This window comes from Pipistrellus hanaki (assembly GCF_964339955.1).
Source record: "Pipistrellus hanaki genome assembly, chromosome: 5".
Taxonomy (NCBI): domain Eukaryota; kingdom Metazoa; phylum Chordata; class Mammalia; order Chiroptera; family Vespertilionidae; genus Pipistrellus; species Pipistrellus hanaki.
In genome coordinates, this window is record NC_140507.1 from 51,334,071 (window position 1) to 51,358,149 (window position 24,079).

The 24,079-nt window shown below is 40.6% G+C and overlaps 1 protein-coding gene across 3 annotated transcripts in view; it reads left to right on the top strand.

The window, feature by feature from the left end:
* FHIP1A (FHF complex subunit HOOK interacting protein 1A) overlaps positions 1-24,079 on the top strand; it is a 197,930-nt gene that overhangs the window by 128,907 nt on the left and 44,944 nt on the right. For all 3 annotated transcript variants that reach the window (XM_084884894.1, XM_084884896.1, XM_084884895.1), the window contains 2 exons: positions 3,688-3,846; positions 5,797-5,883. In XM_084884894.1, coding sequence (XP_084741020.1) covers positions 3,688-3,846; positions 5,797-5,883 — 246 coding nt within the window. The remainder of the gene's footprint in view (positions 1-3,687; positions 3,847-5,796; positions 5,884-24,079) is intronic.

The window sequence follows — 24,079 nt, forward strand, 5'->3', positions numbered from 1 at the left end:
ACCCCAATAGAGGCATAGGCATACAAGAGGCATCTGATCTATGTTTCTCCCTCATCAATGTTTTTCTCTCTCTCTCTTTCTCCTTCTCTCCCTTGCTTTTTCTCTAAAAAATCAATAAAAACCTATTTAAAAGAAATATGTGTTACTCTCTATTCTGCAGAATATTTTCTTCCATGTTTCTTTGCCTGAAGAATATAGCAGAGACATTCGTGAGCCCCACATATAGTGGCAAGAACTCAGTAGTTCTCTTTTCCGTTGCCCCACTGCACTCTATAGACAGGCTTCTGTTCCCATCTTAGCCACGCCTTTTCCAGGAATATGCTTTAAAAAAGTGAATATTAGGTATGTGTTATTTTTAATTACTGTCACTGATGTATGTAATTTGAAGATTAATGTTGCTGTAATTATATTGATATACTAAATAGTTATTCCCAGCTTTTTAGTCAGACAAATTAAGCCTCTCTTTATGAATTCATTTTCGAAGCCTCAAAGTGGTTAAGGTTTCGGGCATATGCAGAATTAAAGCCTTTGTTCTGTGGTTAATTTAGCATGAGTTAGCAAATGTAATTGATTTTTAAAATGTTGCATCAAGGTTAGAGTTCCCTTCAAGGAGAACTTTTGGTCTCTGTTCTCTCTTGGTAGAGAATTCTAATTTATTACAGACAACTCACTCGGGTCACATTTAAAACTGGAGTTAAAGTGATTGGTTTGGGTGTGTAGATAAGGAGTTAAGTACTTTAAATAGGGGACAGTCTCCTTTGGGATCACAGATGCTTTGATTACAAAAAAGAAAGAAATTCACGATCTTGTTTACTGTTGTATTTCTGTACTTAGCCTAGTACCTGGCTTGAAGGTGCTTAGTAATTCTTTTTTAATGAACCAGTGAATGAATGAGTGAAAAAAGGACTCTAGGTTAAAGGACAAAGAAACAGACATAATCTTTTGATTTCTCAAATATTGAAGTGGTTCACTTCTTTCTCTCTCTGCCCTTCTTACTCCACTGTGGGCTCCCACTCCATGTGCCCCCCACCCCTCATTCATCATCAGGTTTTTCTGCGCTAAGACCTCCAGGTTCTCATTTCTCAGGCCAGGCCTGTACTCTGTTGGCCAGCAGGGGGTGTTTCTAACGGCAAGCACTGCTGGCCTCTGCTGCTCCACATACGTGCCTGCACAAATTATCCAGACCCCTGTAAACTAATAAATGCAAGACTGACAGGTGCTACACAGAGGATGCTGTAGGAACAGGACAGGGAAGAAGGAGAGGCAACAATGAGGTTGTAGATAATTTTTCCAGGTTCAACATACCTGGACTCCCACCACCTCCTCTGACTTTCTGATGTCAGACACCATGGGTTTCTTTATCATCTGCCTCAACCTCCCTTCCCTTCTCCCTCTATGGATGGTCTGTATGGATGGTTCCAGATCACTATCTCTAGCCCAGACCCTTCTCTAAGCATTAATTCCATACAGCTGCCTACGGGGCTGTTCAGTAGATGCCCTTCAAGCTCTTCATTCGGGCCTACAGAGCCTTGCAGGGTCTGACTCCTGCTTATCTTGCCAGCTCTTTCCACCTCTAATTCTACACTCCAGTAGCACTGCACTGCTCTTAGTTCCTGGAAGATGCCATTTTCCCTTTGAGCTTTTGTACACACTCTGCTTAGAATATTCTTCCATTCAGCAGTCTTTTTTGGCCACCTACTGTTTATTCTTTAGTAGCTTGGGCATCACTTCTTCTGAGACCATTCCCTGCTCCCCCACCCCAAGTCTGGATTAAGGGCTTTTTGTATATCCACAGCACCATGCATTTTCTATCATGTATTCTGAACATTTATTACACTTAAAATTGCTGACTCATCTCTTATTAGACTCTGAGATCAATAAAAACTTCGCTATTTCTTTTCTGGGCCTAAGTTAGGGTTGAATATTTTCTTGAATGTTTCTAGCTGACCTGAGTCCCTCATAACCTCAGGGTTTACCCTAAAGCAGTGGTCAGCAAACTGCAGCATGCGAGCCATGGTTTGCTGCTCTGTTGACTAATAAGTTTGCCAACCACTGCCCTAAAGGAACGCCTTTTACAGGTAATTTCTTGCTTCTGTTCCATGCTATTCCTCTGCCTGATCAGGATCTCTGAGGTGCTGTTTGGGATCATCACTTCCCAGCTGGGGAGCTTCCCAACTGTGACAACCATAGTTTCCCTTAGATTATGCTGCACAAGATAAAATCAACAGACATATAACACAAGCGTGTTCCTTGCCTACATTTCTGTCTCTGTTAAAGAGATCATTTTCTCTTTCTTTCTTTCTTTCTTTCTTTCTTTCTTTCTTTCTTTCTTTCTTTCTTTCTTTCTTTCTTTCTTGTTTTTTTAATACATTTTATTGATTTTTTACAGAGCGGAAGAGAGAGGGATAGAGAGTTAGAAACATCGATGAGAGAGAATCATCGATCAGCTGCCTCTTGCACACCCCCCTACTGGGGATGTGCCCGCAACCAAGGTACATGCCCTTGACCAGAATGGAACCTGGGATCTTTCAGTCCACAGGCTGATGCTCTATCGATTGAGCTAAACTGGTTTCGGCGAGAGATCATTTTCTTAATGACCAAGCTGGATAACTTAATAATTTGGAGTTCTCACTCATCCTCACTTACCAAGCCCAAACTGTCCTTTTAGCAACATAGCATTGAGGGAGGAAGTACACCCCGTGAGCTTTGGATCAATACTGGATCGACAGATGTCATGGTTAGCTCACCCTCACACCCACCTCACACATGAATCTCAAATTTATTTTCTCCTCTCATTTCTGACTCCCGATATTTCAACTTAGCCCCACTGTAGTTGTGTTTGAACTATTGTCATCATGTCTGACCCACAGCCCCCAGTTCTTTCTTCTTGCTATCACTTGTAAAGATCAGATTAAAGTGCTTTTCAAACTGTAAATAGGCATTGACCTTTAACATGTTTGCAGGAATCTTTCTCTAAAGCCACTCATGGTTCTTACCTGTGATACCTTCTGACCTGGGCTGCCATAGTCCAGGGCTTCCTCCCAGACACTGGGTTTGTGCCTTCTCTGGATTTGCATGCAGCGCATGGTGCTGTAATGCTTGTTTATGAGTTTGCCCCTTTCTTCAACAGCTTAGGGGCAGGAATCATTTTTCTTCATTTTTGCCTCTCCCTCACTCCCCCTACCCTTAGACCAGCATGTGCCTGGTACAGAAGAGACACGCCACCTGTATCTTCCATCTACGAATTAACCAAATACCCTGGGGTGCTACTGTTCCTTCTACTGGAGTTGTCCTTCTCTGCTAATCTCCACCTGTCGAATCCTTTCTAGCTAGCAAAATACACTCTCATACTTAAATACCTTGCTACTTCAAGTGCAGTCTTTGGACCAGCAGCATTGACCTCCCCGGGGACCTGTCAGTTGCAGGGTAAAACTTTAGAAAAGAGCCTGGCCTGTATGGCTCAGTGGTAGAGCATAGAACCAGAAGGTTGCTGGTTTGATTCCTGGTCAGGGCATATGCCTGGGTTTCGGGCTCAGTGCCCATTAGGGGGCATGCAGAAGGCAGCCAATCAATGCTTCTCTTTCATATTTCTATCTCTCCCTCTCCCTTCCTCTCTCTCTCAATGAATAAAAACATATTTTTAAAACTTTGGAAAAGAGCTGATTACATTTTTACTTCTGAACACAGGTGCTTGCAACTGGGCTCAGTGGTCTCTACTCTTCCCTGCCTACAAAGCTGGAAGAGAAAGGCGAGGAGTGGCACTGCCTTCTGAAAGATGACTGGCTCCTACTCCCTTCTCTCGTCCAGTTCATGAACTCCCTGGAGTTTTGCAATGCCGTCATACAGGTACTGAGCACAATGCAGGGACCCTTTGCTATGATCCAGTCAGAGTATAAGCATGGTAAAGGAGTAGTTCATAAATATTCCTTTTTTTAAATTTTAATGTTTATGGAATGTTGATGCTTTACTTGAAGCATACTACAATAAATGTTCTTGAATGAGTAAAAATGTTGGTTTATGGGTTTCTGGGAAGTTTTAATTGAGAAAAAGTAAGTAGATATTCTTTATCTTCCTCATAAAAAATGTTAATTCTGTTTTGATTATCCACTTAACCATCAAAACTAAGTTCAATGCCTGACTCATTAAATAGATATTTTTAGGCTTCTAAGTACTCCAAATTATACCACTTTTATTTCAAGGTCTTTTGGGGAGTCTACAAAGGAAAACACTTTGTTGTGCTTAATGGTGCATGCTACATAAAGAATATTGTTATCCCAATTGAATTTAGAAGAACTTAAGCATCTTCTTAGCAACACAAATTAAATTTACTTTGAAATTGGCCTGCTTTTTTGGGGGAAACCGCCACTGAACTCTACTATTTTTCGCTTCTTGATTAGATTTTTACTTTCAGATTTTTTGTTACTGTTTTCAATAAAAATCAGATTTTATAAACATTTAAGGATGTAGTAGGTTTTCGTCAAAAATGTTTTATTTTTGTATACCATAAACATTACCTCAATATTGGATTTATTAAGAAATCAAATTTTCTTTATGGTGATTGTGGGGTGAAAATGTTAGTTATAATCTGTTTATCTACCAAATAAAGAAATAGCTTCTGGAAGGAAATGCAGTACATCACATTTGTTCCTATCTCATTTTTATTGCTAAGTCAAAGGAAGTTTTATTTATATATAAGATAAGTGGATTACATCTTAAGTTATTTTTTCTTTAATATTACAGTCTGTCAACATTTTCCTGCAGAAGTATGTGGACATAAAAGAGATGGGACTGTTATTTTCTCCTCAAATGTATACAGAGAGAGATTATTAGTAATTTAAAGATATAGCCTCACTTCCCTATGAGGAAAGGATGTCTTTTAAGAAAGAGAATTAAACCTAACAGGCATGCTTAAGAACCGAGAAGTGATATATTTCATTCTATATTTTGAGGCCATATACTTTTAAGATTTTTTTGTTTGTTTGTTTATTTGGGGGCGCTTTTGTAAAGATTACTTGTAAAAGAGGCTAACCAAAGAACTTGTGTACATATATGCATAACCCATGGACACGGACAATAGTTGCAGTGAAGGCCTGGGAAGGTGGGGGTGGGGAGTATGGTGTGGAGGGGTTAATGGGGCTATAGGGGAACATTTGTAATACTTTCAACAATAAAGATAAATTTAAAGATATTAGCAAGGGTTATCCATGCAAAATATATTTTGTAAATCAAATATAGGAAGACTTGTGCCCCTGTTAATGTTTTCTGCTTTTGAATAGGATCTATTTTTCAATGAAAAGAATATCTAAACTCCTTCCTTCTTAATAAAAAGAGTAGCAGAAAATGCACCTCTAAAATGAGAAATTCTTTTCTACCAGCAAAATAAATGTATTTAATTGTCCATTTTGACAGTTGTATTCTTTTTTTTTTTTTAATTAGTCACAAATTGAGATGGGACACAGATGAAATTATGGTGTAAAGTTATACTTCCTAGTTTGTGAATTTTATGATATGACTCTGTATACATCTTTAGTCTATTTTTCAAATGGAAATTTAAAACTATCAGCTTTTCTCTCTCTTTTTGTTTTGTTTGAAAGTCCAAACTATTTATACTGGAATAAACCATCTGAAAAAACTCCATGGTGGTTTCAAGTCTGAATTACTCTTTAATCATGAAATAAATGGCCAAAATTTGGATATCTATTTTGAATTTAGGATGTACACAGAAATACTTGATTTTTTAGAAGACCTAAAAATTGAATTCTTTGTAATTTTTATTGCTACTTATTTCTCTTTTAGGTGGCTCACCCTTTGATTCGTAACCAGCTTGTAAATTATATTTACAATGGGTTCTTGGTACCAGTCTTGGCTCCTGCTCTCCACAAGGTCAGTGACTGGCTGATGTAACATTTTATCTGTTTGTAGTACAACTAATGGAAACTGAGAAAGGCCAACATGGTGTAACTGACTTGATGATGACTTCAGCCTTATTTCTCACACCATCTATATTCCTTAGCCATGTCAAACAGGTCTTAACAATGGTGACAGCCTAAGTCCAACGGGATCTATTTATTGTCACAGATTATGGCATTTGGAATGTCAAGTAAGATAGTTTAAATCAGAATTGGCAACTAGACTGACTCTTGTTCTTGCTGATGTCATGGATGGTGCCTACTTGGAATTCCCAGTTAAGCTGTCCTATAAGGCCACATCTGTCATAGGGGGAGCAAGGCTTACTATGGATATGGAGAGGGATGTGGGAGCAAAAGTCCCATGAATTTGCCATGTCTCAGAACACCATATTTTATTATAAAAATTTTGAGACAGCAAAAAAGTTAAAGAGAAGCCAAGTTAAGGTCTCAACAAAGGTTGGCTGTCTCATTAGCACCAGTCTGAATTCACTATGATGCTTTCATTTTGTGTAATAAGTCAGCTTATTCCATTGTGAGCTATCAGGAGATACCCATGGACCTAGAATTCTAATTTTAAGTTTGTGCTTCGCTAAGTAAAGAAACATATACAATATTTAGTTCAAGAGGATCTTTGTCAAGTTATTGTAAGTGGCAGCCTTGGTCAGGAAAGACACAAGGAACTACTTATCACATGCATTTGGATGGAATGCCCATCTTTCTTCACCTGGAAGTTCCATTTCCATGGGCTCTCATTTTACACAATCCGAGATTCCCTGATTATGGCAACTTTGAAACCTGGCTGTATATGCTCATGGGAGCAGCAGGTCTCCCCTCCACCCCCCAAATTTCCCAAGTATTTTATTTTGAGCAGATGTTATCTTGAAGGCAATTCGGTACCAGAGATACCATGGTTAGTATTACAACTCCAGCGAGCCTTTCTGCACGCTCATCTCACAGAGCAGCAGGTCTTCCTGGAAGATGTTCGTGTCTTGCCCCTTAGTGCCTTTTGAGCACAGCGGCAAAGTTTTCCAAACAGACAGGGCATTTGTTCTGAATAGGACTTGTGTGTTACTTCTAGGCTCAAGAAGGACTCTTGGGTACAGTTTGAGATTGAGATTTCCAGTTTATTTTAGTTGTTTGTGGGCACAAAGGGCCCATGTCTTTAAAATGAAAAAAAGGGCCCATGCTTGTAAAATATGGAACATATCTTCGGAAAATACACCCCTTCTATTTGTTTCCAGGTTGTCTTCTGTTCGTGTCTTGCAGTTCTGGGGATGGGGTGGGTGTCTTGAAGTGGAGGTCTCCAAGCCTCCGCATGAAGGAACCAGTAATGCTGGTGAAATCCCTGGCAGTAATGATCCATGTACTCCCCCGCACATTTGGACTTAGTTCCACATTTATTCCCATCCTTTCCCCCACTGACTGGTGGACCTAAAATAATTTCTTATCGTTGCCATAATAGCTGTAATTATAAAAATATTATTTGTTCAGTATATTTTATGGTAGTATAATTAACATACCTTAATGTTACAAATATTAGTGTTAAATCTTTATCCATAATTGAGGATGAGATCCACCTCAGAGAGCTGCCATGAAGCACTGATGGGTCACAGTGCTCCCCTTCACAGAATGCACCACAAGTGGGATTGAATCATTAAATGTGCAATAACTTTTTGAATGCCTGTCTCCACATGGTGCACCTGCTTCTTGAGGTTTTGTGAACTTGCTTTGTTTACTGGGGTATCTCCAGTGCCAAGCACAGTACCTCAGATTTAGAGGTTGAACAAACAGCACACAAATGGAATGATGTTAGAGTGCCATGCAGAGTGTTTGCACTTGGTACATCTCCCAAGAGTGATTCATAGGGAATAATAATAGCACCTTACATATATTAACAAAGATTGTTCCCAGTAATTCCCATAATTAAATGAAAAATTTTAAATCATGAAGTTATTTTTAAATATATATATTTTATTGATTTTTCACAGAGAGGAAGAGAGAGGGATAGAGAGTTAGAAACATCGAGCAGCTGCCTCTTATACACCCCCTACTGGGGACGTGCCTGAACCAAGGTACATGTCCTTGACCGGAATTGAACTTGGGACCACCCAGTCTGCAGGCCGACGCTCTAGCACTGAGCCAAACCGTTTTCAGCAAATCATGAAGTTATTTTAATGCATGCTTACTGTGAAAAAATACAGTCAATACTGAGTATACAAAATGCAAAGTGAATGTTACTGTATTAGATTTCCAATCCCTAATTAAGATTCCTTAACTTTTGTCCATCGCGGACCATTTCTCCCAGGACTATTGAGCTACTAGAAAGAATATTTCCTCCCTAATTTGTTTTCATCCTGCTCTTCATCTTTTTCTTTTGTTTGTGGTTAACAGCCTCTCCTCTGGCTCTTGGCTGCTGAAATGGTTGATGAAGAAAAGAGCTTTTATGAATGCCAGGACAGGGGCTAGAAACAGATGAGGAAAAATGTCCAGAATTGGGTGTTTCTTGAGAAGTTCCCTGAGGGAACAGTCCCATGCTGTGTCCTCTCCTTTGATGTGGAAGAGATACTGGGCATCTCAAGTTTACTGCAGGGCTCCTGTCCATGGTTTTCACCATCTGCGTCTCTTGCCTTGACAGAAGAGCCTTATTTAATACCCTAAGTAAATTTCCCTGTGAACTATCTCAGCCCCAATTTATGCAAAACATTCTAGTTGCCTGCCATCAGCGTAGGCAGTCTGTAGAGGTGAATTTAGTCTCTCTCGCATAAGGAATATAAATAAATTCGTACTTAAAAACTTTACCACATCACAATCAATACTCATAAACAATGTCTCCACAGCATTGCTCAACGAGCTCTGAAGTCATTGCAGAGGGCTGTGGGTGGGAAAAGGAGGGGAGGGGGGAAGTGGCAAGTGAAGATTGTCTCCACCTTTCCTCTTCCCACTCTGAGTATGTTTATGGTCACACCTCCAGTGCAGGCTGCCCTGCTGTATGCTTTCTTCATGCAGTGCTGAGGGGCAGCCATTTGTTCTCCTGTGTTAGTATGAAGCTAGTTTATTTTTATTTTTAAATAGGGCTGCACAGATTTCTGTAGTGTGGATATACAGGTCTGCAATCCTTTATTCACAACTCAAAAATGCAAACATCTGTGAAAACGGAATTTTTAGAATAATTGGCTTTGATGGCAAACCCATACCTAAATTGTCTCAAGGCTGTTTTTAAAAAAATTCTCACTGAGTTAATATTTATGTGTGATATGTTAAGAAAAAAAATTGATGTATTTGATTGTAGAGTTCTGCTCCAGATATGCTGGGTTACATCAAATATGGCAGGTGTAATATTACTTTTCTAATATATGCAATTTCAAATTCCAAAATGCGTGGTCTCCAGGGTTTTGGAGAAGAGATTGGAAGCCTATTTTGGACACTTAGGGAAGGATACATTTTTGGAGATAGGTTAAATCCCACTTTATAAAAATCACATTAAAGAAAATGATACCATGTCAATGTAGATCATTTAGGAGTTGAATCTAACCATATCCAAGGACATCATGTAACATTATGACTTTAGATTAATTGAACAGCCCCAATTCAGCAAGAGCTAGCTGTCTCTGTATGTTTAATTGATCAAAGCTAAGTTATCAAGGCTGAATATTCATTGACATAGTTATATTAGTCTGTGTTCTCAGTGGAGTGGATGCCAAGATAAGTTCAATGTGTAAGGATTTTGCTAGGGGAAATGCTGATGAGAGAGAAAATAGGGAGCAAGGTGGGGGGGATTCTGGAGGAGTGGTCAGACTGCAATGCAATCTCACCCCAAGTGAAGGAGAGGGTGTGAGATTGAATGGGAGTGTTGCAGGCTGTCCGAAGGAGGCCTGTGTTACCCAAGAAGAGGTCTGCCAAGCATCTCCACTGCACTGCCATTGGCTGTGAGGAGCCTGTGGGAGGTGAGGGAGGATTTCAGTGTAGCCATGGGGCCCTTGGCCACTTAGGCTCCCTATAGTTAGAGTCCAGGTGGTGGATTCCCATGGCCACTGTTTCCACTTGGTTGATTTCTGTGGTGTTCCTGATTGTAGCTGTCAAAAAGATTGACATATATATTTGCTTAATTACAGATGTTTTTTTGTGTGTGTGTGCAAAAACATTCCAGAGTTCAAATGCTGTCTCATGCACAGGGTTGTTTTGGTAAGGATTAGCTTGAGAAAAGAACTTACTAATAGTCAGTCACCATGATTATGCTTCAGTCACAAACAACACCAATGTCTCTTTATGATGTTTTTGTTGGCATGACATGTATGTTTTGGGGTGTGGACATGTCAGCAGCTTGTTGATAGCTAGATCTTAAACATCTGATATATCTGGTCATAATGTCAGAGGGGAGAGGCCATAGTGAATGGCTGGCTTTTGTAGCTCCTGTCGGGAAGTGACACATATCACTTCTGTCCTCATTTCATTCTCCAAAGCAAAGAAAATCACATCTGACCTCAGAGGGCAGTGCAGTTTCATTTTCTCAAAAAGAAGAGAAGTCTAGAATGTGATCATCAGCCCTAATGACTTTTGTCAGTTGGCACCCACTGGGTAGTGAGGAGAGTCTACAGGAGTATGATGTTTCAATGATCTATTGCTGTGTGATAAGCTGCCCCCAAACTTAAAGACTTATACAATCTTTTATCCTTAGAATAAAGCACAAGTCTCTGGTTCAGGAATTAGGGCAGGGCACAATGGGGACAGTTCGTTTCTGTTCCATGATGTCTGGGGCCTGAAAAGCTTGGTGTTGGATGGAGATCTCTTCCTCTCTCTTTCTCTCCCCCCCCCCCCCCCCGCAACCCCTCTTTCTCTTCCCTCCTCCTTTTTTCTTTCTTTCCACAGAATCTCTCCCTGGGGCCATGTTGGGCTTTCTCACAGCATGGCAGTTTTAGGTAGTTGGATTTCCTATATGTGGGCTCCTAGAGACAGGAAGTAGAAGCCTCTAGTTTGGAAACTAAAACAATATTTCATAAAAATATTTCATTGTTTATAGTAGTCACAGAGCCCACCCACTTTCCAGGGGAGAGGACATACCGGAGACCCTACCTCCTGATGTATCAATTTGTGGCCATATCCTGGGTGGGTTTACCATGGTTCCCATCTCTAGGACTGGATGTGTTTGCTAAGTGGCAGAGAACTATATAGAAAGAGCCACCTGATAAGAACCATGAACTTCTGTGAGGGTCACAACCAAATCTGAGGCAAACCCTCTGAGAGGAAGTCAGTGGAATAAAATAAATAACAAAACTTTATTCTCCTCCCTTCCTCCAATGTCCTGGTGGCTGAACCCAAATGAAGACCAGGTGGCAAGGGATTCATGGGAAAAAGTGGTCCATACAGGTTAACTGAGGCCCTGTACAGGGTGAAAGATGGAAAGGGGCAAATGGAAGGCATCCAGTACATTTATTTACTAGGGTCAGCATTTTAGAGTAGTAATTAGCATGTATAGATGGCACCTTTTCTGCAGGCAGCTCACAGGCATTAGCAGTAAAAACTATGGCCTGAGAGAAAGCCTGTACCTCTGTTTTTTTTTTAAAGAGCAGCTAGCTGTGTTTCATTCAGCAAATGATTCCACATATGTGTGCCTGGAAAAACAGCAAAAATCTACCAGAAAAAAAAAATCTACCAGAAAAAATGATTTTTCTACCATCTCTGCATGCTGAAACCATGCTGGAACAGTATACATGGGTAGAATAATTCAGGCATTTCCTTAAAGGCATGTGTGCTGGGTTCCTAAAAGCCACATTGGAGCCCATTTGTTTTGCAATCTTGTCTTCCAAACACTTACATACATATTCATGAGCTGTGTCCTGTGAGCTCAGTAATTCATAGCTTATTGACTTAGGTTGATGGATGGAAGTTTTTGGGGGACTAGAGAAGAAAAGATGGAAAATGTGAGAGGCTGGGAGCAGCCACGCTGTGAGTCACCCACTTGCTATTAATGTGTGTGTGGGTGGCGTGGGCGAGGACCCCTTCAGAGCCCAGTTGGGCTCTCACTAGCTAGGGATGTTTTTAACTTTTATGAAACTAGTTAGACTGAAGATTTTAAGAGAAATGAAATACAATCCTCAGATGATCATCATTAATAAATGTTAATGAGCTATAATTGGTGCTGAGTTTATAGGAGGAATACCTAAGCCCGTATGTTCTGCTGTTTTCAGTCTCCAGTAGAATAAGCAGAGCAGCCTGTCACCTCACTAAGCTCCACTTCCATCCATCCTTCCTCCTGCATCTCTAGTCTGGGAGGTGGCGAAGGGGCTTTGGGAGGCAGGAGGGCAGAGACAAGTCTCCTGTTGGCTCTTCCTGTTGCATTTGTGGGTACGGAGCATGTTGGCGCTCTTTGTCACTGCTGTCATCTGTGTCACTTTCTGTTGAAAAACACTTTGACATCTTAGGTCTGGTTTCCACTAATGATGTAAAATTCCACTGACCAGTCATTGCTTTCAGTGGGAAGTTGGAAGGAAAAAAAGGAATCAAAACCATGGAATTAGGATGCCATCTTGACCCTGCCATCTTGGCCCACTGAGATTTTATTTATTAAGTTTGGTGGTTCTTTGCTAAATCCTCCATTATATTTTTTCTTGAGTTATGGAGGTGCCCACTAGGCTCCAGCCCTAGGGAGAGCAATACTAAAAACTGAAGGCATTTGGTCCCTCCATTTCATAGTTCTACTTATGCATTTCAGTAATTTGCTTTTAAAACCTGTTCTCTAGGTTAGTGACCCAAGATGTTTGAGCACAAAAGGCCTCTGAATGTTGTCCTGCTCTGTTTTCTGCTGGCTTCTTATTCCCTTTTCTGTAATGATGTTGAGGTCTCCTTGTTCAGATGGAACCTTGTTCATTACCCTGCCTGCAGTAGACCAGTCACTTAAATGCTTCTGGCCTCCACGTCGCTGAAAGCACACCTGTGTGCCCACTTGGACCCACAGTGTGCTGCCAGTCTGGTGCAAAGTGATAGGACCTCATGGATGCCCTGGAGCAGCGAGGTGTTTTGCACTGAAGCTGCTGCTGTTGTCTCAGCCTCTCCAGCAGGTGCAGTGGCTCCAGGCAGGGAGGTGTTCACGTCCTCAGGGCCATCTGGCAGCTGGGATGCCCTGCTCTGTGTGCCGAGGCCTGAGCTCAGCAGGGGAGCTGATGCACCTGGTGCCGCCTCATGTTTATATTGCACTGTGGTTCCCATTTGATGCGGAAGATCCATTTGTGACTGAGGAGCAAGTGGAGCCCAAAGAATCCTGTCTTCTCAGTTACTCGGAACTTAGAAGAATCGTGGAAGTGGAGAGGCCTCAGTACAGATATAAAGATCACTGTAGTCCGTCTGCGATGGCAGTTAAACGAGGTAATTAAAAGGCCCAGTCCTGTTTTGGGCCTGCAGCTATGTAATGTGGATTGGCAGTAGCACTATTAAACTTGGTTGAAAAATCATATTAAACAAGCTGGCTCAGACAGCCTAAATTAATAATCGCTCTATCCAATGAGAGCCAGCTATTAAGTAGACTTAGATTTTAGTGGCAGTTATAAGAGTATTTGACTTAAAATACTTGATTTATTAATTGAAAACTGAAAGTTAGCTTGTTCCATTGACTACATCCAATTAATGCATTGTAATCAAATAAAATTTGGGGAAGAAGAACAGCTTAACACTTTTTAAATTGGGGTTTGAGGTTAGAGAGATGTTAGTTTGAGTTCTGTTGTTTCACTAGCGGTATGACTGTGTCAAGTACCTTCATCTATGTGTATATATTACTGTGGGTAATAACATGTACCTTATTGGTTCTTGTGAAGAATAAATGAAATACTGCATTTAAAGTAGTTATTGTCTCTGGTACTTAGTACTCAATATTACCTATTAATCAGCGGAATCTGAAATGAAACATCCTTCATATGGTATGGTATATTACTGGACAGTGAATTTTATGCCATTTTTAGTGCTATACTATTTTTATTTTAGGCTAGAGGCCCAGTGCACAAAATTCATGCACTTGGAGAGGGAGGCAAGGGGAGAGTCCCTCAGCCAGCCTGCACCCTCTCACAGTCCAGGAGCCCTTGGGGAATGTCTGACTGATGGACATCCTTAGTGCTGAGCTTCTTCTGCCACCGCCACTGTGCCTACCAGCCTTGAGCCCTGCTCAGGGCTTCTGGCTGAGTGGTGCTTTCATCACCAGGGGACAGCTCCTGTGTTGAGCATCTGCCCCCCTGGTGGTCAGTGCATGTCATAGTTACTGGTCGTTCTGCCATGCGGTCAATTTGCAAATTAACCTTTTATATAGGATAATATGCTATTGCTCCTTTACACATTTTTACCTTATTTCATAGACAGCATGACTCTGCACTTACTCTTTCCTCGTTGCTCTGAGTGTGGTGTCAACTCAGTTGTTTCTAGAATTAGTTTCCTATTTATTCTAAATTTCAATGTCAGAAGTTCTCAAATCTAAATGTGCAAAGGCAGTTACCTGGGCACTTTTTACATGGGAACTCCTGACTAGTAGACATTCTGATCTAATAGGAAGGGCTGAGGCCCGGAGTTTACACTTTAGCCAGGACCACGCTTGCTTGATCACACAGATCCCTGTCCTTCTGCGGGAACTCTGGCTATTGATGCTCTTTCATTGGATGAGAATGCAGAAGACATGGGTCCTACTTTTGTGTGATCTCCAGGGCATTAACTCAGTTAAGGATCCAGGCTTTTCATCTGTGGCAACTCCACTGTGTCAGCCTCCTAAGGCTAGTGACCATCAGATGAGGAGGAAGATGACAGCACTTTGGGAAGCACTAGAGCCTTTTCCAAATGAATATTAGAACTTGGATATGGTCTACCCTGCTTCCTTCTGGAGCTGTTTTAGCCATCAATGCAGATGACATAGGTCAAATACTTGGCAAAATTTAAAGACTTATTAGTAGAAGTAGTAGTATCTGAAGGTGAGTAGTGAAAGGAGATTGTTAGGTTCTTATCTAAGTATGTATGTACAGTGTTTGATTGAGAGAGGTACCTCCCATTTTTTCAGAATGCTGAACAAGTGCCATTATTACTACAAAATAACTCGGCTTTTCTGTGTGATGCTGTCAAGATATGTGGGCAGTGAGTGATGTCATTACCATAAAAATCCAGACGGAAATGCCATTGACTTTGTAGTGGGAATACTATCTGATGCCCTGTATATCACAGAGTATTATAAGGCACAATCGTTCTACTGCTGACGCAGTCCCACCAGAGCTGTGAGCAGAAGGGGAAAACATGCTCCGTGTAATTGGAGGTTACACAATATGGATGGTGTTGCCAGTTGACTGTAACCTTATTTCTTTTTTCCATTTTTCTATATTCTAGGTTACTAAGTGGAATGTATAGATTCTACACAGATGTTTAGATCCATATACAAATATACTTTTTTCATCATCAATATATAGAAAAGCCTAAGAGAATCTGCTATTTATCCCAGAGCTATCATGTGTGAACCAGCTGTGGCTCACAATGAAATGTCTACTGTTTATTGGGGAAGCCTCTGAGAATGTGGAAACTATTGGAAAATTTACTTTTTTTTTTTTTCTAAAGAAAGTCTTATAATTAATATCTAAGCTTTCATGGTAAGCTTCTAGCCTACTTGAAGCACTGGGTCTTTGAATATTTTGTGAGCAGGGAGGTTCCAGATAAGGTACCTAATTCAGCTGAGACTTGGCATATTGTTATGAGAATGGAAACCTAAATCTTTCCTCCCGTTTTGCATATTCACAGAACAAATAGGGACCTGATTGGCCATTGGATATCATCACTGTGGCTTAAAGCCAGCCTCTTGGTGCCTTGGAGGTATCCCTGTTCCTCTTCCTGTAATGACACCGAGCTCTACTTGTTCCCTCTCCCCCCCCCACCTTTTTTTTTTGTCTTTTTTTAATTTTTTTATTTGTCATTCATCCATTGAACTCATATTACAGCAACATCTGTGGCACACCTACTTGTACCGAATAGGTGTTTTTATATTTTTTAAATAAGTGAATAGGTGAACCTAGATATGGTGATGAAGTATAGTTGCATGTTTGTAGAGCTAATGTGAGGGAGTGAGAGAGAAAGCTGGGGTGAGATTAGTTTACAGCTATTGGGTGCTAGTTAGGTTGATGAACTGATGTTTGGCTGACAGCTGGCACTCAGGGGTGGCATGGAGTGGGAGAAAAGTGAGGTATGTGAGGGGAGGGGTGTTTAGCATTGGCTAGAAATGGCTGCTGCTGAAAGTGAGGCAACTCTTAATTATTGTGGAAGTCCAGAGAAATGTTGCTGATAAATATTGCTGGAAAAATAGAAAGAAAGATAGGGATATTTTATAAAAACAATCAAAGGAAAATGAACAAAGAAAGGTTTCTGAAGAATCAGTGATGGCTCTAAGATGGATGTTTGAAATGTGCTCTTCACATCTGGAAATGGAGGTTTATGATGTGGGAAAACTTTACTGTTTTGGGCTTATGTTGCCTATGATTGGCAATATGTCATTGCCATGTTTATATATTAAGACATCAAAATATCTGGATAAGCATATGTGTATTTATATTTGTGTTAAATGCTTTAATAGAGAGCTAGTAGATGTAGCTACATAGTTTTTCCTTTGAAGGTATAATTCTATTAGAATTTAGTAGTTGAGAATTTTGAAGTCCGTAGATTTCAATGACATAGAGTAGCTCTATGTAGAATAATGGTAAAGGACTCTAATTTGTCTCTATGTCCTTATTTCCTAACATGCTCTTAAACTGATGCTTGGTGCCCAGTAGGCATTCCATACATGCTTTTCAGTAAATGAATTAATAACATGTCATCTTCTCAATAAATGAATTACTAATACCTTAGTTTCATGTCCTTGCCAAATCTACACAGAGAGATTACATTGGAGATGGAAACACGGTGCATTATGTACTAATAGAATTTTAGTACTAGACATCATTTCAGAGATTGTCTAGTCCCAGCTCTTTATTTTTCAGATAAAGACATTGAAGACTGAAGAGGTTAAGCAACCTGCTCACACAGCTGATACCAGCCAACCTTGGACCAAAACCCAAATTCCCAAGTCTCAAAGCCTTAGTACCATCTCTTTTCATGACCCTTCTCCAAAGAAAATCTTAATCCCATTATTCCTTCCATGGCATAGGTTAACTCCTGAGCGACTAATGCAGAATTTAGGAAAAAGTCTCCTTATGCTTTTGTTAATTCAACGATTTCTTAGAAAGGAAACCCCCTTCCTTGGAAGGCTGCTCTGCAGTGTGTGGCTGCTTGGGAGCACCCTGCTGGAGTTTTTCCTCAGTTCAGTCTGCTCCAGAAGGAGAGCTTGCTCCCTCTAGTGGATCTAAGAGGCTCTTGGGTCTGAATTTTTGGTGGCTCTACTTTAAAAAGAGAGGAACAATATTTTTATCTAATTAATATGTAGATTCTCACACACAGCCCTTTGTTCATATCATGAGAGTGAGGTTAGCAGCTAGAAATGATGGTGTGGTCACTTTGTGCCTCATAGTGCTAAAAACAAGGCACCTTACTGACCCTCCCCCTCTTCCTCCTTCCTTTTCCTCTACCCCTTCTTCTTCATTTATGGTAGGAGGGTAAGGAAGTGGGCAATATATCAACCTTGCTTTTTTAACCAGTGCTTGGATTCTCCAGGTCATTTATTCAAACATTAACTCTTCTGTAATGGGCTTTCCAATCCTGCTATTATTCCTGGGAAATCCAGTAGTACTCCATTGGGCAATTAACATATTCAATCATGTACAATAATCTAGTACTCAACTGGATAAATGAATTTGGGGAAGTTTCCAAATTATCCCTTTGTTTTCCTTCAATAGTGATTTTAGATGTTTTCATCAGTTCTGCAAAATACTTATGTGGCAGGTGGCAGAAGGTGGTATCTGTGAAGCAGGATAACTTGATGACTGAGTGGGTAGCACAGGGGATATCACCACTGACTTTTCCCTGCGATCTGAAATGCTCCTTTACCTCCCAGGCCCAAGTTTTCTTTGGGAAGAATGTGCTTGGTCATCTTTTTATTTGTGAAGTACTGGTCAACCTGCTGTTTTTTGTTTGTTTGTTTGCTTTTTTTTTTTTTTTTTTTTTTTTAGCTTTTGTCACTCTATCAACTGAAATATTTTTAAATGGCACCTTAGCACCCCTGCAGTACAGTCATCTTTGTGATACTGGGTCATTGTGATAGAATCAACAGGGAATCCTGGCCTCACTTATGGAGATTCTTCTTGAACCATATCCAAGTGGGGCATGAGCATGGGTATTTTTAAAAAGCTCCCCAGGTGATTCTAGCATGCAGCCAGGGTTGAGATCACTGCTGTAGATCCTTGAGAGTGTTGGGCTTCACTGGATCCCAAATCAAGTGTGAACACTGGAGATACAGATTTGAAAACCAGCATTCTCCTTGGGAACAGAGGTTGTCCTGTGTTATGAATGGAGTAATGAAGTTACCAGTGGGTCTAAGTGACTCCATGCTGACATATCTAGTTGGTAGGGGTGGAGTCAGTCCTGATGCACGATCCAGGTCCGAGGAATGGGAACTCTGCAGGGACAGCCAGGAGCAGTGAGGGCCAGAGTTTTGTGAGTGGCAATTTAATGCATTATTGTAATGGTTCTCATCTGAGTACATTGATTTCATATTGTTGGCACTTGTCCCAGTGACAGTCGGGATGTTGGTGTCTCATGTTAAATTTTTTTTTTTTCTCTTGTTGGTTTTAAGAGCATTTTTTTTTTTCCCCTCCTCTAATTCACTTCTCTTTGTGGTTTCCGGGAGTCAGGTGCTCAGGGAGTTGTTTGGAGAAGCTGTTTTCTGGAGTAACATCTTGATCTGTCACTGGGGGCAGCTTGCTCCTGAGACATGTAGCTGAATTGGTTGGAGGAGGGATGGGATGGGTGTAAATACTCGAAAATGCTGTAACTTTAACTCATATAACAGTGTCATTGACCTTCATCAGCCCACATAGTTGATACAATTATTTAGTTTTGAAGTATTTCTGCTCTGTTTTTAGAGGGCAGGGGATGAGAACATTATGGAACTGTTAGAATTCTTATCCTGGCTTCTCAAAATAATATAAAGAACATGAAATTTGGTATCAGGTAGACCTGGTCTCTGGTGACTCTGGCTTCTGCCACTGATTGTGTACTTTTGGCTCAAATTTTGAGCCTCAATTTTATTTGTCATATGAGAACCCTAATACCCACCTTATGGGACTAAGGTGAATTAACTCAGGTAATATGTAGTAAAGCACTTAACACAGTGCTTGCCACAAAAATAGGACTCTAGCTATTTCTAGAACTTCTGTTAAGCCCAGCTGGCATGGCTCAGTGGTTGAGTGTCAACGTATAAACCAGGTGGTCACTGTTTGATTCCCGGTCAGGGTCAGAGCACATGCCCAGGTTGTGGGCTTGATCCCCAGTGTGGGGTGTGCAGGAGGCAGCCCATCAATGATTCTTTCTCATCACTGATATTTCTCTCCCTCCCTTTGTTTATGAAATCAATAAAAATATATTTAAAAGTTTTTCTAGAATGCCTATTAATAGTAGTAATAATTAATGATAATGATAATTAACTTTTTTAGTAACTTCATGGCCTGTGTGTCCAGTTGTGCTTGTGGTAGCTGAGCATTGGGGTGGCAAAGGGCTGCCAACAGAGGTCTCAGCTGGGAAAGGTGCCTCAGTCTTTGTTCTCATATAAGCAACTCCTTCTTGCTTAGTCTCCTCACATAGTAATCACATAAAACGTAGTTGTTCCCCTGAAAGTTCATTTCGCTGATAAATCATCTTGTATTTATCCTGCTTTCTAGTATTGACCTTAGAGGAAGTAGAATACAGATTTTTATTTAAACAGTGTGGAAGGGAGTTAGTAGGGAAAATATGATTTGGGGCGATTACTTTAGTATAAATCGTACTTTGTTGCCCTGAAGTGCTGTGGGTTTTGGACACCCCAAAAGGGCTAGACCATCGGGAAGCTGAGGAGATGTCAGAATGTGGGCCTGGAAGGTGGCGAGGGCCCAAATACAACAGCCATCAATTCTGAATCCCTGTCGAGTTCTCTGGTAGGACTGCCTGCGTGCTGCCATGTTGGACTCATCTCATTTGCAATGAATTGGCTATGTCTAGAGTACAATGCCATGTCATTGAAGCTCTGGGCCTACAGTGTAAGGCATTTGTATGAATCAGTATAAACTGAATATGCAGTTTTAGAAAATTCGGTGTATTCTCATTAAGGTGTAAAGTTGAGTTGTGACGAGTGGAGGATTATGGAAAATGAATGAGGCATACAGGAGACCAAGAGAGCACCTTTATTACCAATTAAACCCATTCTGGAGAATAGGGTTTATGCCTGTGGGCAAGATTTCCTAATGTTGAAGCCCAGAGTTAGAGAAACTGCACTTCTTGCTGGCAGCCTGGCTCACTGAAGAAAAGAGAGAGGAAGGGACAGGCTCATCAAAGTGACCTGTTCCACCTCCTCCCGCAGGGAGAGTTATTGAGGGAGGCAGACAGAGGCCAGACTCTGCTGGGAGATCCTGCATGTGGGAGGAAACATTCGGATTGGAGACTTAATTTTCCCCTATCAGCTGTACAAAAATTTCACCTTTCTAACTTCTAGCTAATTTGGAATAGAAATTCATATTAAAAGCATAAATAGGGGTAATTTATGGGGCTAAAGCCTGGCACAATGGTAAGCACACTCAGATTCCTCTCATTTTTGTTACTGAACTTTCACTGGGGACCACACAGTTCACTTCTTTTGTGTATTTTCAGCTGCCTGTATATTGTACACATGAAAAGCACTCCATTATGCAATTGGCTAAATAAATGTATCAAAAGAAAGCTGTTAGCACCCTCATCACTACATTAGAATAGAGTTCTTTGTTGATTATGCTGAAAGATTAATTTACCAAGGCAAAGAACTGAAATTAGCTTTTCAAATTATTTTTTTAAAGTTTTGTGCTTCCCTTAAATAAAATATGTATGTTTTTTTGTTTTTTGTTTTTTTTTTTAAAAAATGACTTCAGAGAGGAAGAGAGAGGGAGAGATAAATAGAAACATTAATGATGAGAGTTGTTTGGCTGCCTACTATATGCCCCCTATCGAGGGTCAAGTCCTCAACCTGGGCATGTGCCCTGACGAAATGGAACTGTGACCTCCTCAACCCATGAGCCACTGAGTAACACCAGCCAGTCTTCCTCTACTTTAAAAAATGTTATTTATTAATTTTGAGAAAGAGAGAGAGAGAGAGAGAGAGAGAGAGAGAGAGAGAGAGAGAAAGAAACACTGATTTGTTGTTCCACTTATTTATGCATTCATTAGTTGCTTCTTGTATGTGCTCTGACCAGGGATTGAGCCCACAGTCTTGGTGTATTGGGATGATGCTCCAACAAACCGATCTACCTGGCCAGGGCCTGAAATTAGCTTTTGTTTCATGTCATGGACATGGGATCAAAGAATCTCAGATTTTTGAAACTGAGACCATAGATCATCTAGTTCAGCATCACCATTTCACAGCTGAGAATAGTAAGACTCATGATTTGAAAAGAAATATTCAGAGTCTACGAGGATAATATATTATATGTGAGAGGATTAGAGGATACAAAATAGGTGATTTTTGAAAATTCTTTAATATTATCCACAGCAGGGTTCATGTGGCCGCTTTGTATTTACCCGTGTTTCCCTGAAAATAAGACATCCTCTGAAAATAAGACTTACTTACAGGTTTCCTTCTGAGTGAAATATAAGGCATCCCCCCCCCCCCCCACCCCCGGAAATAAGGCTCCCCCTAGGCTAAACATGAGAGATTTGGTCCACTGATTCTGAAAGAAATGGAGTCACAAGAAATTCACCAGGAAATTCAGGAATTGGATTGTTATGATGATGTTCCAGAAGATGATGACATGACTGTCATTGAATAAATGAATAAATTCTTGATACTGTAGGATTCACAGTTTGTCTGGTCTGTGTTGACAACTACCGTACTACCGTATACAGGTAATAAATTTCTTTTATTTTCATTTAACAATAAATGTATACTGGATTCTTCTTCATGGAAAAATAAGACATCCCCTGAAAATAAGACCTAGCGCATCTTTGGGAGAAAAATTAATATAAGACACTGTCTTATTTTCGGGGAAATGGGGTACATTAGGAAGCCTCCTAAGGGTTCTAGAGTGTTCTTCTGTTATCTTGTAGAACCTCACTTCTTTATGTTGCATCAAAATTTGCAGAGGAAGACACTTTTCACAGAAGCTTCCACCCCATCTCATCACGAACTGTGCTGGGTTACATGGCAGGCAGGCCAGACACCATGGTTTCACAACCATAACAGTTGAGAGGCCAAAAGATCCCTTGCCTGAGGTCACCAGATATGAAGGATTAAACACAAGTGTTTTATATATCTCCACTGCAGTCCATTTTCTACTACCCTGTGATGCCCTTTTCTTCCTTAAATTTTCATTTGTATAGCTTAGAAAGGAAGCACATTTGCATTCCATCATCAGCAAAGAGAAAGAACAGCTATTTATAAGTAGTTAGCCCTACAGGGTAGAAAGTTAGGAGCCAAACTTGGAGGAAAGACAGCCTGGCTTTGGGAGTGCTGAGAGAGGGTGTGCCCCGTGCCAGATGGAAACAGAAAGCTGGAGCTGACTCGGGGAGGAGGGTCAACTAGCTCTCAGCTCCTCCCCAGTCCCAGGCAGGTTTTCCCAGGGCAGATTCAATATTTGTTTTATGTTGTAGAGACCCCACAACATAAGTGATCACATTTCACTGTTGTACAAAAATTTCCGACAAAATAAGCACAATGTGTTGGTTGTTTCAACCATTGTTTCTTTCCATTAATTTAAAGTACTTTAGGTTTATAATTAAAAAAAACAAACACCCCACAACTAAACTTTAGTATTGGCTCTTATTTGTTAATTAACAGATAAATAAGTACATCTATATTTTTAAAAATAGTTTCCAAGTCTTGTTACATCAATGAATCAAAAAGTCAATTTGGTGGGTGGCAATTAGCACTTAAAAATGGAATAGAAATTATCAGGATGCATTGTACTTGGTAATAGTAAATATTGTATGTCATTGTGAATATAATGGGTCCTGGTTTTTAACAAGTTTGAAAACCATTGTTCCCATGCCTGGGAGGATTATTTGGAAAATGGGTTAGGAGATGAGTCTGCTTTATCATGGGCTGCAAATGTTATTTGGCCTTCTCTTGATGTGAAACATTCATTTATCAATTCAATTCCCTCAACAAATAAATTTTGAGCATCCTGTATAGGCCAGGCACTGTTTTTAGGCTGCGGATGAGATCTCTGTAGCACTTTACTCAAAAAGCAAATTGTCTTATTTCCAGAAAAAACACACACTGTATCAGTTTGCATAAGGATTATCTGTGGATAATAGAAAACTCCCTTTATGTAAAAGAAAACTCACTTTAATGATCCTTCCCTATTCCATACACTGACTGTGCTTACACTTCCCTGGCCAGGATATCTACAGCCATACCTAGATGAAAAGGAAAAGGGAAATGCAGTTTTTTTTAGCTATAAAGTTAGGATTTATTCCCAAGGGAGAAACTCTTTCTATTGATAGGAAGCTAGAAGTTTCCGTTACTATAATTATTGGAAAAACACAGGTTGGACAGGCATAGTGTTGTAAAGGTTGCCCACTGCGCACGGATGCCCTGCTGAGGGGGCAATTAGGGGAGATGAAGTTCCCATTCTGCCCCCCAGGCTGTGTGCCCTTGCAGGGGCCTGTGTCCTTAGGAAGTGGCACCGCCATCTAACTGGCAGAAGGCACCTTCTGCTCTGGCCAAGCCATCTACTTACCGAATCGTGGGTCTGGGCCACTACTCTGCCCAGGGAGGCACCCTTTTCCTAATTTGCAGAAATGCTCGTATGTAGTGGCTTGGCTCAGAGATTGGGTCCCAGGAAGCCCAGCAGGAGTATTTGACCCTAAACATAACTGGCTCAGCCTCTTTTCCTAGCATAGTGCTTCTTACTTCACGTTTACTACTGTAAAAATAATAGAGGTTCAAAGACAACACTTATTCACCTCTCTCTTTCTCTTTCTCTTTCTCTCTCTCTCTCTCTCTCTCTCTCTCTCTCTCTCTCTCTCTCTCTCTCTCTCGTCTGAACCAGTTCAGGTGCCATCTCTGACCTCTGTGC